Here is a 21,958-nt window from a genome sequence, read left to right as displayed (position 1 = left end):
AAATTGCAGTTTCAAGGTCTTCATTGCCTTTCTAACAATTTGCAAAACCCATTTTATTGCTTTTTTAGATTCCTTGAGTTGAAATGCCACTGTGTGCTGTAATTAAGCTAAGTGACATGCCAGCTGTAAAGACAAGGCTTGTGAATGATTACATTTGGCTCATGTAATCATCCAGTATGGGTGGGGGAGGATGCTTGGAACAGCTGCCAGTCTGCCTGCCTCACACCCCCTGCCAGGGTGGAGGGAAAACTGGACTGATTCAGAAATGGCGCTTTTAAGGCTAGGGAGAGCTAGCTTGCCTGTTTGAGGTGGCTACGGCTGTCCAGTGGGATGAGTCAGATGAGTGGCTCCCGAACTTCACTATGTACCAGGACCCTCTGCGGGAGATTTCTAAATCCAAGGTCAATACCGCCCTACCCCAGCCAGATTGACTAATTTCGTCTGAGGGAGTGGAGGCACCGAATAGTTTTTTTTAAGCTGCCCAGATAGTTTTGAGCCTAGAGAACCTTCCTGATCCAACATGGCTGCATTTAACAGCTTTGTCTTCAGAAAATCATTTTTGGACTTGGAAACGTGTCCTTCAGTGCTGCTCTTTCAAATCCATCTGGAGACAGGAAGTCATCCATCTGCTTTATGAAACAAATACCCTGATCTCCATCCCCCAAAGCTCCAAAGTTCCTATTTCCTTTCACGGGACTCAGTCCTTTTGAGGCCATCTTTCTTGTTCCCTTTTCTTTTCCCCCTCCATTCATTCAGCTGCTGTGTCCCAGCTCTACAATGTTTGTCTCCCCTGTCTCCCTTTTTTTCCCACAGTCAGCCATCCTGATAGGGGCTGCAAGGGCTTGAAACCTGGATCAATGTATGAGCCTCCTATCCTCTCTCCCAGCTTTGTTCTCTCCCCCTTGCTAGTCATCCATTCTACCATCTACTATGAAATTCACCTTTCTAACACTAAATAAAACCTATCCCATTCAAAAACCTTTAGTGGTTTCCTACTGCCCATTAAATTAGGTTAACATTTCCCAGGAAAACATTTTAGACTCTCCACTACATCAATTCATTTGGCAAGTATTTACTGAATCGCAGTTTGGTCCTAAGCACCAGGCTGAAAGCAGGGGATACAAAGGAGTAGAGACATGGTACAGTCCAGTGGAGAGACAGCCACAGACAAGTTCACCATCATGAAGTTTATGATAATGAAACAAAGAACACCTGGGTCTCCAGGGCCCTCTTTTAAACTATGTTTCTATTGTCATCTCCCAGTTATCCTTTCTGATCCAGCCAAATTGGACTAGACTTTACTTCTTGATCATGTCCCGGGTTGTTTATATTTTCTTCCAGAACTTTATTCCTCAGTCCCACACCTCAAACTCACTTTTTAAAACCCTGTTTATATGGAGAAGATATTTGTGAATGACATACCCAGTAAAGGGTTAACATCTAAAATATATAAAGAACTCACAAAACTCAATACCAATTTTTTTAAAAAGCCAAACAATCCAATTAAAAATGAGCAGAAGGCCTGAACAGACATTTTCCCAAAAAAAGACATATAGCTGGTCATCACGTGAAAAGATGCTCAACATAACTAATTATCAGGGAGTAACAGGCAACAAGTGTTGGTGAGGATGTGGCGAAAAGGGAATCCTCATGTACTGTTGGTGGGAATGCAAATTGGTGCAGCTACTATGGAAAACAGTATAGAGGTTCCTCAAAAAATTAAAAATAGAACCAACCATATGATCCAGAAATTCTACTTTCGGGTATTTATCCAAAGAAAAATCAAAACACTAACTAGAAAATATATATGCACCCCTATGTTCATTGCAACATCATTTACAATAACCCAGTTATGGAAGTAACCTAAGTGTCCTTTGATAGATAAATAGATGAAGATGAATAGATGAATAGATGTAGTACACATACACAATGGAATATTCCTTAGCCATAAAAAGAATGAAATCTTGCCATTTGCGACAACATGGATAGTTCTAGAGAGTGTCACGCTAAGTGAAATAAGTTAGACACAGAAATACAAATACCATATTATTTCACTTATAGTGAAGTCGCTCAGTCGTGTCCGACTTTTTGCGACCCCACGGACTGTAGCCTACCAGGCTTCTCCATCCATGGGATTTTCCAGGCAAGAATACTGGAGTGGGTTGCCATTTCCTTCTCGAGGAAATCTTCCCCACCCAGGGATTGAACCCAGGTCTCCCACACTAGAGGCAAATGCTTTACCGTCTGAGCCACCAGGGAAGTCCCAGGCAAAACAGAAACAGACTCATAGATACAAAGAACAAACTGGTAACCACCAGAGGGAAGGAAGGTTGGCTAAATAGGTGAAGGGGATTTAAGAGAAACAAACTTCCAGTTATAAAATAAATAAATCACAGGGATGTAATGTACAGCATAGGGTATGTAGTCAGTAATATCGTAATACTTTGTTTGGTAACAGATGGTTACTACATTTATGGTGGTGATCAATTCATAATGTGTGTAAACGTTGAACCACTATGTTGTATACCTGAAACTGATTATACAGGTATGTCAATTGTATGTCAATTGTATTACAATTAAAAAATTTTTTTTGAAGGAAAGGCATTTTGAACCTAAATTTTTATACAAAATTTCATACAAAGGCAAATAAGTCATCACTGCAATGTGAAACTTTTTACATTAAAATTTTTAATTAAAAAATCCATTTATCTTTTTCCGTCACCTCAAATATCACCTCTTCTAATGAAGAAGACTTAATCTTCGCAGCTGGGTGTGAGGGCATTTCCTTTTCATCCACCGATGCTCTTCTTTAGTTCTTTAGTGGACTAGTTACCCAGGGACCCTTCTTACCCCACCACACACTCCATGGGGGCAAGGACTGCCAGGAGCATTTTCTGTCCCCCATAAGCATTCAGCAGACAATTGCTCTGCATAGCTCCATGGCTGAACAAGCAGGAGGCAGGTGGGGCCAGGAAAGCATCCTACTATTAATAATATTTTGCCTTTGGACAACCCAGAGCCATTACCGCCTCTAGGCAGGATCAGCTACCTAATTTGGTGGGCCCAGTGCAAAAATAAAAATACAAGACTCCTTGTTCACAAATTATTCAGAATTTCAAGATGGTAATAGCATTAAACCAGATGCAAGGCCTTCCTAGTGTGGAGCCCTGTGTGACTGCATAGACTGCATGAGCATGAAGGTGACCCTGTCGTTAGGTTCAAAAGTGCTGGCACCAAATTGTCCCTTAGGAAGACAAATAATTCTGACTTCACCTTGAGAGACTTCCGTTTTATCAGCTCAGGAACCTTGACTGGCTGGGGTTGGTGACTAGGGAGAAAAAAGGAAAGATACAGAGCTTCTAGGAAGTCCCATTTCAGCAAGTCTTACAGCTTTTGTCTGGGCCAGACTATGACCTATGGCAGCCTAATAGTGACAGTGGCATCAGAAAAGGCAATGTGAGTTAGGATGGTAGGGAAGGCAGCCGAAGATACATGGGCACAGAGCTGCTGGTGTAGGAGGAGGTCTGGTTTTTACCTGATGAAGCTACAACTGTCCTGATTCCTTTACTCAGGGCTCAGAGTTCTCCATCAAGCCTAGCTCTTTGTCTTTTCTCTCTGGAGTTGAAGACCAGCTCACACTAACCTGTTGGTGCCCTGAGGGCTCTGGACTTCTGGAAATGTTGCAGGTCCTTCCTTGCAACACTCCTCCCTTCATGTTGCTTTATCCTTGGGAGTGTCCTGGATGGCAGTGCTGTGTGAGGGACCCATAAGAACACCACTGGTGGGGCAACTAGGACGTGTCCTGGGGCAGCACCCATAACTCCCAGAAGTCGTGGTTCTCCAGTACTGTAAGCTAACTGGGGGGCGGGACAAAAGGCAAGGCTGTTAGCTTCAGTGGTGCTAATGGGAGGTAGTCATAAGACCAGGCTCTCTAGATGAGGAAATAAAACTTTCAGTTGCTTCTGCAGGCATCGTAGACATTGTAGGAAGAGACAAATCATTTCCTGGGAGTAAGAGGAAGAAATGGCAGAAATCCAGTCTGACTCTGGAAAGAAAAAAAAAAAAAGATTTTTTTCTTAGATTTTTTCTTTAAAATGGCTTCTGGAATATTTAAGTCAATTAACCCATCATCACCATTCCTATCCCATGGTGATTCACATCCACAGTAACCAGAAACTTCTACACAACATTCATATTCCTGAATCCTTATCATAGCCCCAAACATTTGACAAGGACCACTTAAGAGCTGCCAACCTAGCTGGTCCAGAGACAACAAGTGGTACTCGTTAAGAGCACAAACTTAGCGCCTGTATCTGTGTGCCCTTGGGCAAGTTACTTAAGTTCTCTAAACCTTGGTTTCCTCATTTGAAAAAAGAATAACAGTGGTACTTACCACAAAGAGTTGCTTTGAGGATTGAGATACTGTAGGCAGAACTTTTAATACACCAAAAACAAGTGTCCAGTCTGTGTTGGGCTCAACACCATTAGCACAGTATCATTACCACCATCATCACTGTAGCTACATTTATCGAGGAGGCTGCCAAGCACCCTGCATTAGCAAGCTTTAAATCATCCTTAAGTCCTACAAAAGGGACTATTTATCCCCTAAAGCTCAACTGTTAGCAGATCTGAAGTCCTGACCTCAGTGGCCTCACTGTGAAAATGGATCCCAAGGAAGGATGATGAGGTTATGGAGATTTAAGCAGAAAAAATGGAGGACTTTGTCAGGGCTCCCTTCCTCACATGAGTCAGGATGGGATCTAAGTTCATGGCAGATTGGTAAAGAGGAAGAGACATCGGAACCCGCCACTGTGTGACATTGGGCAAATCAGTTAATGTTCCCAAACCTTGATTCTCTTCCTCTGCAAATTGAGGATAAGGGAATAATTCTGTCTTGCCAACCTCACAGCATTGACCTGAGGATTACATGAGAGACAGTAGGTAAATGTGATGTGTGGAAGGTATTGTTATTATACCTACAGAGAAAGTTCATGATCTGTAATCTGAACATCTGCTCTGTGCTCTCCTTCTCTAATTCAAGCATTATTGTGCAGAAGCCCTATTCTCATACCACATGCTGCTCCATTTGTAAACCAACATGTTGATAGGCATTCTGCTGCATACAATTAGACTTTTGCCAGTTTGCCTTGTATGTGTCAGTTCCTTGCAGTCTGATCAGCTGGGAATTTTGAGAAGCCATTACTTGACCTAAAAGCAGAGGATAAGCTCTGAGATCTGGTGACTCCACACAATACCCTGGAAAGCCCTGCTTGGCCGTGGCTACCACTGATTCCTGCAGAAATACCTTCACTAGAGAGCCATTTATCATTCCCTCAGCTCTAGCTGAAGACTAATGTTAAAAATACCACTTGAAAGAAAGAGTGGTTGTAAAAGCTGGAGGATTGGGAATCAGAAACATCTGACTCAAACCCTTCACCACTGAAAGCTGTGGAACCTCCTGAATGTTAAACATTATGCTCTTTGAGCCTCTGTTTTTTCTTTTCTAAACTTCACAATTATGATTGAAATTAAAGTATATTTATACAGAGAGAGAGAGAGTGCTAGTGACTATAGACTACATTACCAAAAAGAAAGAGTAAATTTTACCATCATTAATGTTCATCAGAAAACATGCCAGTACCTTCAGCCATCATCACTATGGTAGAAAAAGCCCATAATAGCAAGTGACCACATGACAAACTGCTCTTAGAAATCAGAGGCAGTGAAAAGAATCACCCCTAAAGAATCTCTCTCTCTTACTCTCTAGATGAGTAAATTTATCTTGACTCATTTAGGAGAAAATATCAACACCTTCTCTGCCTACGAAATCCCAGAGCTTCTCATGGAGTCCAAATCCAAGCTGGACTTTGCTAAAGAATGGCCTGAAGAAGCAGCATCCCATGTCAGAGCTGTTCACCAGGGCTCAACTGAGAGAGAAGCTGTCTGTTCCCAGACTAGTTACATGGATGCCAGGGTGTATGTGCCAAGAGGTTGCTGTTGTTCAGTCGCTCAGTCATGTCCCACTCTCTGTGACCCAGTGAACTGCAGCACGCCTGGCTTCCCTGTCCTCACCATCTCCCAGAGCCTGCTCAAACCCATGTCCACTGAGTCGATGATGCCATCCAACCATCTCATCCTCTGTCGTCCCCTTCTCCTCCTGCCTTCAGTCTTTCCCAGCATCAGGGTCTTTTCCAATGAGTCAGTTTTTCGCATCAGGTGGCCAAAGTATTAGAGCTTCAGCATCAATTCTTCCAATGAATATTTGGGACTGATTTCCTTTAGGATTAACTGGTTTGATTGCCTTGCAGTCCAGGGGACTTTCAAGAGTCTTCTCCAACACCACAGTTCAAAAGCATCAGTTCTTCAGCGCTTAGCCTTCTTTATGGTCCAACTCTCACATCCATACATGACTACTGGGAAAACCATAGCTTTGACTAGACCGACCTTTGTTGGCAAAGTAATGTCTCTGCTTTTTAATGCACTGGTCATAGCCTTTCTCCTAAGGAGTAAGCATCTTTTAATTTCATGGCTGCAATCACCATGTGCAGTCATTTTGGAGCCCAAGAAAATAACATCTGTCACTGTTTCCATTGTTTCCCGTCTATTTGCCATGAAGTGATGGGACCAGATGCCATGATCTTAGTTTTCTGAATGGTGAGTTTAAGCCAGCTTTTTCACTCTCCTCTTTTACCTTCATCAAGAGGCTCTTGAGTTCCATTTCACTTCCTGCCATGAGGGTGGTGTCATCTGCATATCTGAGGCTATTGATATTTCTCCTGGCAATCTTGATTTCAGCTTGTGCTTCAACCAGCCCAGAATTTCGCATAATGTACTCTGCATATAAGTTAATAAGCAGAGCGACAATATGCAGCCTTGACATACTCCTTTCCCAATTTTGAACCAGTCCACCGTTCCATGTCCGATTCTAACTGTTGCTTCTTGACCTGCATACAGGTTTCTCAGGAGGCAGGTAAGGTGGCCTGGCATTCCCATCTCTTCAAGAATTTTCCACAGTTTGTTGTGATCCACACAAAGACTAGCATAGTCAATGAAGCAGAAGTAGATGTAGGCTTAGGGGATGAAGAAACCAACAGAAACAGCCCTAATCTTAGGGAGTGCCCTGTCTGGGGTTGGGGTAGGAGGATGAAAACCCTGCCTTCAGGGAAACCCCAGTGTGATGGGGCAGTCATAGTCTATGTCCTTCGGGAGTCTCTGATTAGGGAGACAAAAAAGTCCAAAACAGGATGCAATGTTATTTTTTCTGCTAAGAGGTCCAGAGCCAAATTCAATTGTCATTTTAGGAAGCACTTAATCATACCCTTTCAATATAATTATTTTTCCTTTTCTTGGTGTGGCTTCTGATCATTATAACTTTATTTTAACACTCATATTGCATATAAGGTTTCATGCCCCAGGCTTCTTGGTGGTTCAGTTGGTAAAGAATCTGACTGCAATGCAAGGAGACCCAGGTTTGATCCCTGGGTCAGGAAGATCCCCTGGAGAAGTAAATGGCAACCCACTCTAGTATTCTTGCCTGGGAAATCCCATGGACAGAGGGGCCTTGCAGGCTACAGTCCATGGGGTCACAGTGAGTCAGACACAACTTAGCGACTAAACCCCCACCACCACTTCACTTTAAAAAGTATTTATTTATTTACTTGGCTGCATCAGGTCTTAGCTGTGGCACACAGGTGCAGTTGCTCCAAGGCATATGGGATCTTAGTCCCCCTATCAGGGGTTGAACCCATGTACCCTGCATCACAGGATGGATCCTTAACCACTGGACCACCAGGGATTACCAGGGAAGTCCCCTATCCTTCCCTTTAAAAGTAGGAGCATACATAACTTAAAATTCTAGAAAATTATGAACCAGAGACAGTGGGGGCGAGTTTGAGCCCCATCAGGACTGAGGAGTTTTGTTCCTATAACAGGTCCACAGGTCAGGGTGGCCATCACAGGTTCCTCTGCCCAGGCCTGGGTCTACATGTAGGAAAGTCTTCATTTCCACACTATAGAGATGTCTTCAAAAGGCAAATTCCCAGTGGCCTGTCCCAAATCTCATGTCAGAATTTTCAGAGGTGTGGCCTTGGAAACTACAGTCTTAACAAGGGCCCCCACACAATTCATATCATCAGGGAAGTTTGGGAAACACTAGGCCAATTTTTTCCTTTGAGGGTGGTGACAGGACCATTAGAACACATAGTGGAGCTTCTTAAAATGCAGATTCCTGAACCCCTCAGTAGGACCTACTGATTCAGAATTTCCAGGAGCAGACCTTGGAATATGCATTTTTATGAGCACCCAAAGTGATGCATATGGGCTGATATTTACTCGTCAGCCCTTCTGCAGTGTGAACTACAGGTCACAAGGGGGCCAGACTGTCCAGTCAGTCTGTTTTAGGTGGCAGAAGTGAATGAGATGATTAAAATTTATCTCCTATAGGCAATCAAGCAGTATAAATCCCTCCACCATCAGTTCAGTTCAGTCACTCAGTTGTGTCTGACTCTTTGTGACCCCATGGACTGCAGCACGCCAGGCCTCCCTGTCCATTGCCAACTCCCAGAGTCCACCCAAACCCATGTCCATTGAGTTGGTGATGCCATCCAACCATCTCATCCTCTGTTGTCCCCTTCTCCTCCTGCCTTCAATCCTTCCCAGCATCAGGGTCTTTTCCAATGAGTCAGTTCTTTACATCAGGTGGCCAAAGTATTGGAGTTTCAGCTTCAGCATCAGTCCTTCCAGTGAATATTCAGGACTGATTTCCTTTAGGATGGACTGGTTGGATCTCCTTGCAGTCCAAGGAACTCTCAAGAGTCTTCTCCAACACCAGAGTTCAAAAGCATCAATTCTTCAGCGCTCAGCTTTCTTTATAGTCCAACTCTCACATCCACACGTGACTACTGGAAAAAAAGCTTTGACTAGATATCTGGACCTTTGTTGGCAAATAATGTTTCTGCTTTTTAAAATGCTGTCTAGGGTGGTCATAACTTTTCTTCCAAGGAGCAAATGTCTTTTAATTTCATGGCTGCAGTCACCATCTGCAGTGATTTTGGAGCCCAAGAAAATAAAGTCTGACATTATTTCCACTGTTTCCCCATCTATTTGCCATGAAGTGATGAAACCAGATGCCATGATCTTAGTTTTCTGAATGTTGAGTTTTAAGGCAACCTTTTCACTCTCCTCTTTCACTTTCATCAGGAGACTCTTTAGTTGTTCTTCTCTTTCTGCCATGAGGGTGGTGTCATCCGCATATCTGAGGTTATTGATATTTCTCCTGGCAATCTTGATTCCAGCTTGTGCTTCATCCAGCCCAGCATTTCTTAAAATGTACTCTGTATATAAGTTAAATAAGCAGTGATGACAATATACAGCCTTGACATACTCCTTTCCCTATTTGGAACTGGTCTGTTGTTTCATGTCCAGTTCTAACCCTCCACCATAGGCAATGCTATCTTGTAGAGCTCTAAATTTTTACATATCACTTTCCTTCAGAAGCACTAATGCTCTGACAGAGGGCTCCCTTGCCATCTCTTTGGTGCTTTTACACAGTGGAATTAAAGCTTAAGGGTCTTTGAACTTTCCTGGTTGTCCAGTAGTTAAGCATCTGTCTGCCAATAGAGGGGACACAGGTTCAATCCCTGGTCCAGGACAAGGTCCCACGTGCACGTGCGCCGTACCACAACTACTTAGCCTGCACTCTAGAGTCCATGTGGGGCAACTACTGGAGTCTCTGCGCCTAGAGCTGGTGCTGCACAAGAGAAGCCACCACAATGAGAAGCCTTGGCACTGCGAAGAAAAGTAGCCCCAGCTCACTGCAACTAGAGAAAGCCTGTGCACAGTAATGAAAGCCCTGTATAGCCATAAACAAATAAATAAAAGCTTAAGGATCTTTGTTTCCAGATCTTCTCAGGCACCACTGTCCTGTTGTTCTGTCCCCTTAGGACACGCCTTACAGGGTCAGCTCTCAGGTCAAGTGCCCTGGACCTAAGTAGGCTAGGCTGGCAGAGGACAAAAGGTATGGAGATCAACCTTTTCATGGTTAACATGGTTCTACTTCCAGGGCCGGCATTCGTGACTGTCTCAATTTCAGCCAGAAGTGGAAAACAAGGCAAAGTGTAGTTAAAGCAGCGGGGCCAGATCAGTCAGAGTAGAAACATATCAATACATTGCAAGGGGGTCACATTTTGACTGTGGTGAGTCTTTTTATAAAACATTTTTATTTATTTTGGACTGGGCTAGGTTTTCGTTGCTGTGTGCAGGCTTTCTTTAGTTGTGGGGAGCAGTAGCTACGCTTCATTTCAGTGTGCAGGCTTCTCATCGTGGTGGGTTCTCTTCTTGCAGAACGCAGGCTGTAGGCGTGGGGCTTCAGTAGTCGTGGCTCCCAGGCTCCAGAGCACAGGCTCAGCAGCTGCGGTGGACGGGCTTAGTTGCCCCCCAGCATCTGGATCTTGCCGAACCAGGGACTGAACCCATGTCTCCTGCACTGGTAGGTGGATTCTTTACCACTGAGCCAGCAGGGAAGCCCTGAGGTGAGTCTTAACGGTCTACTTACCTGCATGTCTTTATGAATCTATCTGCCCACCTACCTACCCAACATTCCAGAAATATATATAAGAGTGCCTGCCAATGCTCTAGACACACGAGGGGAATATAAGTGGGCCTACCTAGTTCCTCTCACATCCTCTTTGGCCAGAGATCAGGTAGTGACTGTATGCTTCCTGATCCTGCATACACAGGTCTTTCAAAGCACCTGTATGGCTTCTGCCAGGCCTTGGGTCCAGTCGGGCTGGAGTGGCAACCACCAGCAGGTCTTTCAGGGAAACATCATGGCCGTGAGAATTCTCTAAGAAGAGGAAGGAGGGCACATCCAGCTGCCTCTTCTCACCAGAGCTTCGGCTACGAAAGTAGGACTCGCGGAGCAGGGAGGGGTTTTCTGGAAAGGCAAAGTCATTGGCATCATCAGTCTGTGCTGCTGGACTCGGCACAAATTCCTGGTGAAGGCCACCTCCCACTAGGGTCTCCTGCTTAAAACTGGCTGAGGCTCCTTAATTAGAATCAGCCACTGTGCCTTTCTTCCAAACAGTTTCTCTTCCCGTTTTTTTTTTTGTTTTTTTTTTTCAGACTTAACACCCCAAACTTGTACAGGCTCAGCTGAATGGGTTTCATCTGAATAAGAACCAGAAAAGATTGAAAAGTGTGCTTAGACATAGCATTCTATTTTTATCACTTTTTTTTTTTTTTTTGCTTTCCCATTAAGGCGAGAGACTCCCTAAGTACAAAGACTACGTCTCCACTATCAGACTGGGATCTCCCTGAAGGCAGGGGTTTCAGCCCCCCTCAGATGGGGCACTCCCCAAGATTAGGCTGGTTCTTTTGGTTTCTTCATTCCCTATGCTCTTGGCTCGTCTTCAAACACACTGACACTCACGTGACTGGTCACTCAGCACCAGCTTTGGGTTGTAGTGAGCTGGGAACAAAGACAGCTTCTGTCTCAGTTGAACCTTGGTGAACAGCTCTGACATGGGATGCTGCTTCTTCAGGCCATTCTTTAGCAAAGTCCAGCTTGGGTTTGGACTCCACGAGAAGCTCTGGCATTTTGTAGGCAGAAAACTGTTTGATACTTTTTCTGGGATGAGGTACCAAGGCACCTGCTGTGGCTTGCATTTAAAGGAGGCCACCCTGTCCATCTTTGGGCCGCTACACTCAGAGCTGGCTGTCATAGTCACATTCAGCAGACATTCAGGGGTATCTGAGACCTGGGTGGTGGATTCTGGGAAGGCTTCTACTGAAGTTAGAGGCTGGAAGAGAAAATGGTCCAAAATGAGATTATGAAAAGCAAAGGGCTACTTCCTATGCCCTTTTTAATGAAAACAAACAGATGAAGAGCTGCATTCATGAGCAATAAGAAAGATTTTGGTTAGAAAAGTTTCTAACCATGAATTGGTTAAACACTAAGGCAGAAGATGGTGCGGAATGTCCACAGAGCTTCCTCTGGAGGTCTTTAAATGGAGAGACTTTAAACACTGGAGACTGGTAATCAGAGAAATAGGTATTATTTCACAACTATTAAACTGGCAAAAAAAAATAGAAAGCTGGCTATCAGTGTTGGGGGAATGCAAGGGAGCTATAGGGACGCTCATGCACTGCTGATGAGAATGTAGGTTGGTCCAGACACTCTGGTGAACCATCTAGAAAGATAAGTGAGATAAGATTACAGCTCGTACACTGAGTAGCCCTTGCTCACCACTACAGAAAACCTGCGTGCAGCAACAAAGACCCGGTGCAATAAAAAATAAGTAAATAAGATTACAAATACCTTGTGACCAGCAATTCAGCTCCTAGCTATAGATGCTAAATACTTTATAAGATCGCTCCTTTTAAAAAAGTGTGTACACCAATGTTCCCAGCAACATTATTCACGATAGGCAAAAGGTGGATACAGCCCAAATGTCCACCAACAAATGAATGGATAAATAAAATGAGGTATAGGCACAGTGGAATATTATTACCATCCTCAAAAGGAAGGAAATTCTGATATATACTACAACATAAACGAACTCTGAACAGATTATGCTAAGTGAAATAAAGTTAAAGTGTTAGTTGCTCAGTCATATCTGACTCTTTGCGACCCCGTGGACAAAACCCCACCAGGCTCCTCTGTCCATGGGATTCTCCAGGCAAGAATACTGGAGTGGGTTGCCATTCCCTTCTCCAGGGGATCTTCCTGACCCAGGCTTTGAACCTGGATATTCTGCATTGCTGGCAGATTCTTTACTGTCTGAGCCACCAAAGAAACTCCAAAGTGAAATAAACCAGACACAAAGTACAATTATTGTATGATTCTCTTTATATGAGGTATAAATAAATATTTAGAAATAAGTCCATAATTGGGGTTGAGATTTTAAAATCCATCTCTAAGCAATTGATATAAAAACCAGAAATCAAATTAGTCTGGATATGGAAAATCTGAGTGACCCTATCAACCAGGGTGATTGAATTGAGATATATAACACTATAGTCAGCAACTGCAAAATACACATTCAAGTGCCCATGGAATATTCATCAAAGTATTGCTGGGCTGTAAAATAAGACGATAAATTTTAAGACACTGAAATTTTATCAAAGCATTGTACAAACACAAAGGAATCAAATTAGAAATTAACAGCAATAAGCCACAGGACTGGGAAAGGTTGGTTTTCATTCCAATCCCAAAGAAAGGCAATGCCAAAGAATGTTCAAACTACCACATAATTGCACACATCTCACATGCTAGAAACGTAATGTTCAAAATTCTCCAAGCCAGGCTTTAATAGTATGTGAACCGTGAACTTCCAGATGTTTAAGCTGCATTTAGAAAAGGTAGAAGAACCAGAAATCAAATTGCCAACATCCGTTGGATCATAGAAAAAGCAAGAGAATTCCAGAAAAACATCTACTTCTGCTTTATTGACTATGCCAAAGCCTTTGACTGTGTGGAAAGATGGGAATACCAGACCACCTGACCTGCCTCCTGAGAAATCTGTATGCAAGTCAAGAAGCAACAGTTAGAATCGGACATGGAACAATGGACTGGTTCCAAATTGGGAAAGGAGTACATGAAGGCTGTATATTGTCACCGTGCTTATTTAACTTACATGCAGAGTATATCATGAGAAATGCCAGACTGGATAAAGCATAAGCTGGAATCAAGATTGCCTGGAGAAATATCAATAACCTCAGAAATGCAGATGATACCACACTTATGGCAGAAAGAGAAGAACTAAAGAGCCTCCTGATGAAAGTGAAAGAGGAGAGTGAAAAAGTTGGCTTAAAACAACATTCATAAAGCAATTATCCTTCAATAAAAAATAAATTAAAAAAACTCAACATTCAAAAAACTAAGATCATGGCATCTGGTCCCATCACTTCATGGCAAATAGACGGGGAAACAATGGAAAGTGACAGACTTTATTTTCTTGGGCTCCAAAATCACTGCAGATGGTGACTGCACCCATGAAATTAAAAGATGCCTGCTCCTTGGAAGAAAAGCTATGACCAACCTAGACAGTGTATTAAAAAGCTGAGACCTTACTTTGCCGACAAAGGTCCATCTAGTTAAAGCTATGGTTTTTCCAGTAGTCATGCATGGATGTGAGATTTGGACTGTAAAGAAAGCTGAGCACTGAAGAATTGATGCTTTTGAACTGTAGTGTTGGAGAAGACTCTTGAGAGTTCCTTGGACTGCAAGGAGGTCAAATCAGTCAATCCTAAAGGAGATCAGTCTGAATATTCATTGGAAGGACTGATGCTGAAGCTGAAACTCCAATACTTTGGCCACCTGATGCAAAGAACTGATGCAAAGACCCTGATGCTGGGAAAGACTGAAGGCAGGAGTGGGAGAAGGGCACGACAGAGGATAAGATGGTAAGGATGGTATCACTGACTCAATGGACATGAGTTTGAGCAAACTCAGGGAGTAGGTGATGGACAGGGAAGCCTGGCATGCTGCAGTCCATGGGGTCACAAAGAGTCGGACATGACTAAGTGACTAAACTGACTGAATAGCAATAAGATATCTAGAACACTCTTAAATATTAGAAAATTAAACAATATACTTCTAGATCACCCACGGAACAAAAATGAAATCACAAGGAAATCAGAAAAATATTTCAAAGAATGATAAAAATGTAACAAATCAAAATTTATGATATGAAGATAATCTGGTATTTACAGGGAAATTTATAGTGCTAAACACTTATATTAGATAGGAAGAAAGGCTTACAGTAAATAATCTAACTTTCCACTTTAAGAAACTAGAAGATGGTGATTGAATTAAACTAAAAGCTAATAGAAAAAAGGGAAATAATAAAGATAGCATTGGGAAAAAAAGGAAATAATAAAGAAAACACTGGTCTTCCCAGGTGGCTCAGTGGTAAAGGATCCTCCTGTCAAGCAGGAGATGCAGGTTTAATCCCTGGGTCAGAAAGATCCCCAGGAGAAGGAAATGGCAACTCACTCCAATTTTTTGCGTGGGAAATCCCATGGACAGAGGAGCCTGGTGAGTTAGTCTACGGAGTCACAAAAGAGTCAGACACGACTTAGCAATGAAACAACAAACAACAACACTGGAAAAACAATAGTAATAGAAAATGAATAGAAAACAAACTGTAGAGAAAATTAACAAAGCCTAAAATTGGTTCTTTAATTAATAAAATGGATAAGCTCATACTAAGATCAAAATAAATAAAGAAGAAATATAAATGCTTTTATCATCCATGAAAAAGGAGATATCTTGATGTATCATGCAGACATCAAAGGAATAAGAAAATTTAAAACAACCAGAAGGGACAGTAGTTTGGTTCTGATTCTAGCTGAGATGAATTAAGCATATTGCATCTATCTCTCCCATAGGCTATTCCTATAAAACCTGCATAGAATGCATGCACAGAATAGTTGTCTGACAATTCTGAAAAGTAAACAGTAGCTAGCAGATCGAGGAAGATTTGAGGAAGGTGAGAATCCGAAGCAACAGCAAGTCAGCAGTGCTGTGCTTAGTCGCTCAGTCGTGTTCGACTCTTTGAGACCTCATGGACTGTAGCCCACCAGGCTCCTCTGTCCATGTGGATTCTCCAGGCAAGAATACTAGAGTGCGTGGCCATGCCCATGCCCTCTTTCATGGGATCTTCCCAATCCAGAGATCAAACCCAGGTCTCCCACATTGCAGGTGGATTCTTTACCATCTGAGCCACCAGAGAAGTTGACTGTTTTTCCCTTCAGTATGCCCTGACCTGAACTCAAGGCAATTCAAAATTCAAAAATGGGTACTGGGGAATATTCACTAGTTTGTTGTATCTTTTTAGATTCTACATATAAGTGATATCATACAGTATTTGTCTTTCTCTGTCTGACTAATTTCATTTAGCATAATGTCCTCCAAGTCCAACCATGTTGTTGCAAATGGCAAAATTTTGTCCTGTTTATGGCTAAGTAACATTCCTTAGCCAGCTAAGTAATTCCTTAGACAGAGAAAGCTCTAAGAGAAACTTTTAGTTGAGGCTCTTCTTTTCTCTACTCTCTTTGCCCCCATGTCCATGATGAAAATCCTGAGGTGGATTTCAGTAATGAACAGAATTCAGTGATTAATAGAACTAGTATACAGAAATTTAGTAAGAATATAGAAGAACTGAACACCATCAGCAACCAAATAAATCTAATTGACCCACTGCCCAACAGCAGCAAAAGAGATATTCTTTTAAAGTGCACATGAAACATTCCCCAAAAGAAACCATGTTCTGGGTCATAACACAAACTTTAACAAATTTTAAAGCACTGAAATCATATAAAGTGTGTTCTCTGATGATATGGAATTAAATTAGAAATCAATAACAGGAAAACCCCCAAACAACTGAAAGTTAACACATTTCTAAATTGCCAAGATATGAAAGCAACTTAAGTGTTTAGCAACAGAAAAATAGATAAAGATGTGGTATAACCACACACACACACACACACACACACAAAAGAATGTTACTTAGCCATAAAAAGGACCAAATTTTGCCATTTGCAGCAACATGGATGGACTTGGAGGACATTATGCTAAATGAAATAAGTCAGATAGAGAAAGACAAATACTGTATGATATCACTTATATGTAGAATCTAAAAAATACAACAAACTAGCAAATATAAGAATAAAGAAGCAGATTCACATATAGAGAATAAACCAGCGGTTACTAGTGGGGAGGGGTAATATAGGGATAGGGGAGTCAGAGGTACAAACTATTAGGTACAAAATAAACTACAAGGATTTATTGTACAACATGGGGAATTGAGACAATATTTTATAATAACAATAAATGGAGTGTAACCTTTAAAAATTATGAATCACTATATTGTATATCTATAATTTATATAATATTATACAGCAAATATCAGAGAAGGAAATGGCACCCCACTCTAGTACTCTTGCCTGGAAAATCCCATGGGCGGAGGAGCCTGGTAGGCTGCAGTCCATGGGGTCGCTAACAGTCGGACACGACTGAGCGACTTCACTTTCACTTTTCACTTTCATGCATTGGAGAAGGAAATGGCAACCCACTCCAGTGTTCTTGCCTGGAGAATCCCAGGGACGGGGGAGCCTGGTGGGCTGCCGTCTCTGGGGTTGCACAGAATCGGACACGACTGAAGTGACTTAGCAGCAGCAGCAGCATACAGCTAATATAGCTCAATTAAAAAAACAAAAATAATTAAAAATTTTTTAATTTAAAAAAATACACATTTCTAAATAACCCAAGGGTCATAAAGACAACCTCAAGTGAAATTAGAAAACATTTTGGACTAAACGAAAATGAAAATAGATCAAAATTCATGGTATCTAAGTTAAAGTTGTTTTTAGAAAGAAATTTATAGCATGAAATGTATAGATTAGGAAAGAAGGTCTTATTCAACATTCTAAACTTCCCCCTTAAGAAATTAGAAAAACAAAAATAATCCAAAGCAAACAGAACCTAAGTATTAGTGACAAAAATCAATGAAATTAAAAAATCAAACAATAATAGGAAATCAGAAATAATAATAGAAAATAATCAGAAAATAATAGAAAATAAAAAATCCATGGAAACAAAACTCAGCTCTTTGAAAAGAATAAATTGATAAACTCTTAGTCAGACTTACCAAGAAAAAGTGAAAGAATAAACAAATTATCACTATCAGGAATGAAAGAATATATCACTACAAACTCTGCAGACATTAAATGGATAATAGGGAACTACTATAAACAACTCTTCATATATAAATCCAACAACTTAGATAAAATGGACCAATATCTTAAAAGCCACAAACTACCAAAACTCACTCAAAATAAAATACATAACTATTAAAGAAATTTAATTATAGTTTAAAATATTCCAAAAAAGAAATCACCTGGTTGAGATCATTTCACTGGAGAACTCTAACTAAATATTTAAATAAGAAATAATGACAATTCTACACAATCTCTTCCAGAAAACAGAAGAGGAGAAAACACTTCCCAATTTATTTTATGGAGCTAACAGACAAAAAGTAACAAAACTATAGACCAACATCTCTGATGAACACAGACAATAAAAATCCTCAACAAAACATTAGCAAATTGAATGCAGCAATCTGTAAAAAAAACAACACAACATGGCAAAAGGCTCTTGGTATTATATTCCAGGAATATAAGATTGGCTCAAGATAAATTAATCAATGTAATATACCATATTAACAATGTAAGTAGAAAAACTTCTATCAATTGGTACCAAAAAAGCACTTGACAAAATTCAGTATCCATTCATGATTTAAAACAACTCTCAGCAAACTAGGAATAGAAGTGAACTTCTTCAAGCTAGTAAAGAACATTGTCAAAACCTACAAATAATGCCATACTTAATGATAAAAGATTTCCCTTTTAAGACTGGAAACAAGGGAAGGATGTCTACTCTCTCCTCTCCTATTCAACATTGTGCTAGAAATCCCAGACAGGCAATAAGGCGAGAAAAAGAAATAAAAGGTGTGAAGATTGAAAATTAAGAAGTAAAACTGTCTTTATTTGAAGATGACATAATTGTTTGATGAAACTCCTATGGCATCAACAACAACAACAACAAAATAAAACCTTAATAAAACTTATAAGGCACCTAAGCAATTCAATGAGAAGGGCAAGTCTTTCAGTAAATAGTCTTGTAACTAGATGTGCCTATGGGGATAAAACCCTACTACCCATCACCTAGCACACTCAAAAGTTAATTTGAGTTGGCTCATGGACCTATACACAAAGCTAAAACCATAAAGCTTTTAGAAAAAAACTAGGGAAATATCTCTGACATGGAAGTGCATGAAAACTTCTTAAACAGGACACAGAAAGCAATAACCATTAAAGAAAAATTCATAAGCGTCATTGAAATTGCTTTTTCACTAATTAAAAAACACTGGCAAGAAAGAGAATAGGTAGGTTTCCAGAATATATAAAGAGTTCCTACAACACAATAGCAAAACATAAAAAAAAAAATCCCATTTCTTTGGATATATGCTCAGAGAAAAACGGCCCGAAAAGATACATGCACCCCAGCGTTCACTGTAGCACTGCAGTGTTTACAATGGCCAAGACATGGAAACAGCCTAAATGTCCATCAACAGAGGAATGGATAAAGAAGATGTGGTATATATATATATTCATACAGTGGAATATTATCCAGCCATTAAAAAGGATGAAGTAAGGCCATTTGCAGCAACATGGATGGACCTAGAGAGTGTCATACTGAGTGAAGCAAGTCAGACAAGAAGGAGAGGAGAAATATCATATGATATCCCTTATATGTGGAATCAAAAAAGAAATGATACAAATGAACTTACAAAACAGAAAGAGACTCACAGACTTAGAAAAGGAACTCATGGTTGCTAGAGGGAAGGGATAGTTAAGGACTTTGGGAAGGTCATGTACAAACTTCTATGTTTAAAATGGATAACCAACAAAAACCTGTTGTATAGCACATGGAATTGTGCTCAATATTATGTGCCAGCCTGGATGGGAGGGGGTTTGGGGGGAGAATGGCTACCATGTATATGTATGGCTGAGTCCCTTCACTTGTTCACCTGAAACTATTACAACATTGTTAACTGGTTACACCCCAATATAAGATGTTTTTGGTGTTAAAAAAAAATTTTTTTTTTTAAATCTGGGACTTCCCTGGTGGTCCAGTGGTTAAGAATCCACTTTGTAATGCAGAGGACCTGAGTTCGATCCCTGGTCAGGGAACTAAGATCCCACATGCTGCAAATGAAGATCCCTCGTGCCACAACTAAGATCGAATGCAACAAATAAACAAATATATATTCTTTAAATCCCATTTCTTAAAAAGGAGAAAGGCAAAATCTTGAACAAACTGCTCATAAAGAAACATACATGAATAACCAATAAACACTTGATGAAATGCTTGACATGCTTAATCCTCAAATTAAAACTGAAATAAGAAATCACAACGTAGCCATTAGAGTGGGAAAAGTTTAAAAGACAGCACCAAATGGTAACAAACATGGAGCAATCGGTACCTTCATCCATTGCTGGCTGAAATGTACAAAAGCTATTATAATCACTTTAAATAAAGGCTTTGGTGTTCTTATAAAGTTATACAGAGATCTACCCTTTGACCTAACAATCCTTCTCGCAAGTAGTTATCCAAGAGAAAAGAAAACTATGTCCGCAAAAAGACTTATACAGGAATGTTCATAAGAGCTTTAATTACAATAGCAATAAAAGAATAAAAACTAGGAACAACCCACATGTCCATCAACAGGAGAATGATGTACACACTGCAGTGTATTTGTACAATGGAACACAATTCAGCAATAAAGAAGGACAAAATACTGATATCTCCAACAACGTGAATGAATCTCACAGATCTAAATACTGAATTAAAGGAGTCACACTCAAAATACTATATACTATATTATTCCACTTGCACAAAATTCTAAAATAGGCAAAACTACTCTAAGATGAAAAAGAGTCAGGATAGTGGCTGCCTTGGGGAGGGATGCAGGGAGCAAAGGTCAATTGCCTGGGAAAGGCCAGAGGGAACTTTTGGGAAATATCAGAAAGTTCTATATCATGATAGGGATATGGATCGCAAGTGTGTATTTATTTGTCAGACTTGTTCAGCTAAAACTTAGCATTTTAATGCATGTAAAATTAATCTTAAAAAAGAAAAGAAAAAGTAGAGCTCAATAAGAATAAAAATAGGACATAGAATGAGAAAAATAACCCAATCACATTTAAACAAATTTAAATGCTTGCATTTTTAAAAATCTCTTCTTTACAAGGAAACATGAACAAAAGATGGTGGCTAGGTGAATGGAGATGAGCATAGGGATAAAGTGACAAGTAAATAAACAAAGCAGGCAAAGGCTTTGAATGAACCAAGTATAGTACAACATCCTGAGCCAATGATTTTGCTCAAATAAACATGAAATCCAAAAAAAGGAAAAAAAATGCATTTTTGCTAGCTGCCTTATTTTGTAATTTCATCAGAGTTAAGTAGTACTGCTTTAAGTCTTAGGTTAAAGCACTGCTTTAATTCTTGGGTTTATGCAAAACACACACACACACACAAGGGGGTGGATCTTAAGAAGTAGCAATAACATTAAAATAATAGCTAATGCTTACTGACTCCTGGGTGTTGAATACCACTCGAAGCATTTTTGCGGATCCTTTCATTTAATCCTCATAGTAATCCACTGGTAGGTACTATGATGAAAATTCCATTTTTTAGGTGAGGAAACTAAGGCTTAGGGAGACTAGACTGACTAGATGGAAGTCATGTATATAATAAAATGAGACCCCAAGAATCCAACAGAGGCAGCCAGATTCCCAAAGTATACTCCTTACTCTTAATTTTTATAGTAAAAAAAAACCTCATATAACATAAAATTTACCATCATAACCATTTTTAAGTGTATAGTACAGTAGTGTTAACTATACGCACATTGTTGGGCAACAGATCTCTAGAATCTTTTTAATTTGCAAAAACTGAAATTCTGTACCCATTAAACATCCCTTTTTCGCCCCACCCACCAGCCACTGGCAACCACCACTCTACTCTTTGTTTCTAAGAGTTTGACTACTTTAGATACCTCATATAGGTGGAAGAATGCAGCATTTGGTGATTTGTTTTTTTTTTTTTTTTTGGTGGCTGGCTAATTTCACTTTGGAGAAATGTCTATTTAAACCTTTCCCTCCCCACCCCACTTTTTTTCTTTCCTTTGGCTGAATCACATGGCTGGCAGGATCTTAATTCCTGACCAGGGTCTGAACCTGTGCCCTCTACAGTGAAAGCAGAGAGTCCTAACCACTGGACTGGACCACCAGGGAAGTCCAGCCTTTGCCCATTTTTCAATCAGGTTGTTTGGTTTTGTTGTTGTTGTGTAAGAGTTCTTTATATATTCTGGATATTAATCTCTATCAG

The 21,958-nt window shown here is 40.5% G+C and overlaps 1 protein-coding gene across 4 annotated transcripts in view; it reads right to left on the bottom strand.

Annotated features, from left to right (window-relative positions):
• The window catches only part of TTLL6 (tubulin tyrosine ligase like 6), a 37,444-nt gene continuing 18,163 nt past the window's right edge, over positions 2,678-21,958 (bottom strand). For all 4 annotated transcript variants that reach the window (XM_013972587.2, XM_018064928.1, XM_013972588.2 and 1 more), the window contains 3 exons: positions 11,429-11,798; positions 10,665-10,933; positions 2,678-4,045 (listed from right to left, as the gene is read on the bottom strand). In XM_013972587.2, the coding sequence (XP_013828041.1) occupies positions 10,665-10,933; positions 11,429-11,798 (639 nt within the window). In that variant the 3' untranslated portion in view covers positions 2,678-4,045. The remainder of the gene's footprint in view (positions 4,046-10,664; positions 10,934-11,428; positions 11,799-21,958) is intronic.

Source organism: Capra hircus, chromosome 19 (assembly GCF_001704415.2).
Source record: "Capra hircus breed San Clemente chromosome 19, ASM170441v1, whole genome shotgun sequence".
Taxonomy (NCBI): Eukaryota; Metazoa; Chordata; class Mammalia; order Artiodactyla; family Bovidae; genus Capra; species Capra hircus.
This window is presented reverse-complemented; position numbering and strand designations above follow the sequence as displayed.